This window comes from Lactuca virosa, chromosome 7 (genome assembly GCF_052849685.1).
Source record: "Lactuca virosa cultivar CGN04683 chromosome 7, Lactuca_virosa_CGN04683_v6, whole genome shotgun sequence".
Taxonomy (NCBI): Eukaryota; Viridiplantae; Streptophyta; class Magnoliopsida; order Asterales; family Asteraceae; genus Lactuca; species Lactuca virosa.
The window spans coordinates 24,895,599-24,899,475 of NC_136432.1; the positions used below are offsets into that span (position 1 = coordinate 24,895,599).

The window sequence follows — 3,877 nt, forward strand, 5'->3', positions numbered from 1 at the left end:
TTACAGTAAATCCTCTATTATGTTATTATTTAACAATAGAAACACAAAAAAGTTGCAAACTTTCTTCCTATCACACTTCCTAAGGCAGGCGTATAAAACCATCATGAACACAAAATGAAAATGCTTATTCTAATTAGTGACCCCACACTATTTTTTTTCACTTCACCATGCTGCGCTTGTCTTCCTTCCTCTTTTATTCCCACCACCATACAACCGAAACAAACTAAACGCCGATAAACCAGAAACCATCACCATACTCACACAAACAATCACCGAACTCCCAATCCCTTCACCAACCTGGTTACAAAATTTATCATACATATCACATATCTTCATCCACTGAAGCTCCGCCTCTCCAAGTTTTGCAAACGCCGCCGATTGTGCCGCCGCCCCTACTGCCGCCACCGTCATGTACGCCATCACCTGATCACCGGAGAAGATTACCCACGCCAACGCCTTGTTCAACACCACACTTCCTCTTATCATTCCCACCACACACCTCACTATGTGTATCAACGAGTACGCCGCCGCTATCCCATTCGCCACCACCAAAAACCTGCATTCAATCTCTTTCTTTTTTTAACTTATAAAAAATTAAACTCGATCAAGAAGAAAATGACTGACTTACTCCAGAGATTTCATGTCTGTGAATTTGGCTTCCTTTCGAACGGTGAAGATTTCTTTCACCTGAGTATCGGTAGCCACAAGAACAGCTGCGACAAGAGCCAAACCGCAAATCACACTTCTCAATATTAACTCCGCCACCCTTACCCGCCGGTCAACTACCTTCAAATCGCTGCCGTGGTACACCGGAACATTCCCCGGACTTACTCCGACACCCAAGTAACTCATTTTCTTTTCAAGGGTAGTGAGTGCTAAATGGAGGTTGACACCCAAAACGATAATTAAACCACCCAAAAGTGGGATCACTTAAATAGACAACCCACCTACTACCATTTTCCGATATTTATATAATAAATATTTAAATATCTTTTTTTTACTTTATTACACGTGTCTGTTACATGTCCCTTTTTCATCATTTGCATCATCATGAGTTATGACATTAAACCAACAATAATATGTTTTTGTGTGAAAATAAAAATATTTGTACAAATGTAAATACCAAACACCCTCGTTATCTAAAGAAATAAAACGCTCAAGTGTGTGGTTTGGGACAAGTTATAGATTTTTAAAACACAAATTCCTGTAATTTTACTAAATATAGAAAACGAATCTTGGATCTTTAGTAACAAAATTTACATGAGAATGGCAATGGTGATGTAGATTTCCACATGGAACGTGCACTTTAAAAACAGTACATACGTCAATATTGCGTCATTTTCTACTCTTTACAAGATTTTACATGTCACGTAACTTCCTATTATTTTTCGAAAAGTATAATGAATGTATTGTTATCTCTGGTCATATGACTTATATCCATATTTATTCTGAGAATATTTATGTAACCCGTAACCAAGTTTTTGCAAACTGGTAAGAAATAATCAAATAATAAAAGATCTTAAGGCTTGAATGAATCCATAAACTTCAATTAAAATGATTTGTATTAAAGATAAAATAAAAATAAAAATGGAGAACGTTTGATTGGGCCGAGAAGAAGTGGATTTAATGGAAGCTTACCTCATTTTGGAGTAATAAATTCTGACACATATGCATGGGCAGTAGTTACAACATTTAAGTAAAGTTAAATATGTTTTTTTAGAGGTAGAGGTCCTTGGCCCAAGAGAAAATAGAGAGGGCTTAGATAAGAGGAAGAATTCTGTCGATCTTTCCTATGGAAACAAAAAATAAATAATGAGATTCCGGAATTATTAATTTATTCTTGGTTTGAATATAAGTATGACTAGTGGGAATGCCGTATATTGTGGGGAAATCTAGTAATTTAACCCATATAAAAATGATTACTTTAATAATAATAATTAAGTTAGTAATTTTTTTTCAAAATTTAGACCACAATGTCTAGAATATAGCATTCCGGAGCAACACTATTTATTACAGAGCATCTATTCCGGAATATGTCTCGGTATATTTCGGACTGATAAAGTCAATTTTGGAGTATGGTAGTCAGCATTACGGAATCACGGACACACATTCCGGACTCCAAAAAACAACATTTTCTGTCTTATATATAAATGGTATCCCATGTTGTTAGTTACTTCCGATCATCCGTAATTATCTATTATAACCACTTCAAGATGAGTTTCATTTACCACAAAGAAAGCTTTACCAACCTCCTATTTACTTAGGTGCTGTTTGTTTTTTCTGAGGCAAAATGTCTGCAGTCTGCGGACCACATCTGTAGACCTTTGCAGTAGAAGAGGTAGACCAAACGTCCGCAGTCTGAAAAAAGAAGATTGTTTGTTTTTTTTTAACATCTGCAGGCTACTAAAATAAACTGAAATCTATATAAACTGATTTTTTTTAACTTCAAAGTGATTTTTTTAATATTTTTATGACTTTGTTATAAATAATTAACGAACCTAGATCAACTTTTATGTATTATTGTATAAAAAATAAAAATAAAAATGATATAAATTAACGTATATATTTGATAAAAACCAACAACTTTGGTTGCAAAGTTATAACTAAACATTATAATTAGTGATAAAAAAATTTGATACATAAATTGATGGAAATAAACTTCGATTTTTTCAATTAAATCCATTAAAAACGTACCATAAATATTTTCTCGAGAAATTGACGATACTATATTAAATAATGTTTTACAAAATTTGGCAAAAAAATATAAGAATATATTTTAAATTTTTTTTTCATATTTATATAAACAATTTCAACGACTATTATTGTAATAAATCTTTATTTATAAATTTGTCAAAAATATCATGTTTGTATCATTGAACGTTTTTTTTTAAGTTTTGTAATTTTTTTTTTCAAATTGTTTATCATTAATAAAGTTGGAAAAAAATATAAATTAAAAAAAAACTTAAAAAAAACAAAGATATATATGTTTTTTTAGGCTAGAAGATGTCTGAAGATGTTAGAAGACTCTGGTCCACATCTGCGCCAAGAAGAGGGCGTGCAGACATTTTTAGGTCTGCAGTCTTCAGAAAAACAAACAGTCTGTGAAGGCTAATGTCTGCGCGTGGTCTGCGCGGCGCACACAGAAGAGGCCACGCAGATCTGCAGACAAAAAACAAACACTACCTTACACAACATTCGGCGGACCAACCTTTATAGTTACCCCAACATCATCACGTCATCTTCCAACTCTGTTTTGTAACTTTTGGATGTGTGGTAGACCGATGACAACCATATCATCCTTAATGGTTATCCAAGCCTGAACGAACGCGATATCTTCTTGTGTAGTCCATGGTTGGGGTTGATTAACTTCCATTTCGGAGTCATAAAAAGCTCTTGTATTTCAATCTCTTATTTATAGAGGTCCATTCTGAATTATATGTCATTCCGGACTGATTCCGGACGTCATTTATGTCATAGATTATATGTCATTCCGAACTAATTCCGAATGTCATTCCGGACTGATTCCGGACGTCATTCTGAATTATATGTCAATTCAAAGCCATCATTTATGTCATAGATTCCTGTCATTCCGGACTCATGGACACATTCACAGACATAAATTACGGAGACATATTTCAGACAAACCATTCCGAACACCTCGTCCCGGACATATTCTGGACACACTATATTTTATTACAACCTCACACTATTAATATGGAGGTACCATACCATGTAAACACAATACATTACCAAAGTAAAAACTTGACAATGAGTTCATCTAAGTTTGGTGTCTGGCATTGTGAAGAAGAAGATACCATGTTTGTTTGGATATAAACCCGTTTCCTGAAGGCCCAAATTTCCCACTCACAGTTAAAAT

The 3,877-nt window shown here is 34.2% G+C and overlaps 1 protein-coding gene across 1 annotated transcript; it reads right to left on the bottom strand.

The window, feature by feature from the left end:
• Window positions 1-892, bottom strand: LOC145123596 (CASP-like protein 2B1). Its single transcript, XM_079058802.1, has 2 exons — window positions 629-892; window positions 1-556 (listed from the first exon to the last, which is right to left on the bottom strand). Exons 1-2 carry the CDS (start codon window positions 850-852, stop codon window positions 163-165), a joined length of 618 nt encoding a protein of 205 aa, XP_078914928.1. The 5' UTR covers window positions 853-892; the 3' UTR covers window positions 1-162.
• Between the last annotated feature and the right edge of the window lie 2,985 nt (window positions 893-3,877).

Coding starts and splice junctions, on each gene's coding strand:
- LOC145123596 (XM_079058802.1), bottom strand. CDS start 852: ATGAGTTACTTGGGTGTCGGAGTAAGTCCGGGGAATGTTCCGGTGTAC. Junction 557..628: donor ACAGACATGAAATCTCTGGA/GTAAGTCAGTCA, acceptor GATTGAATGCAG/GTTTTTGGTGGTGGCGAATG.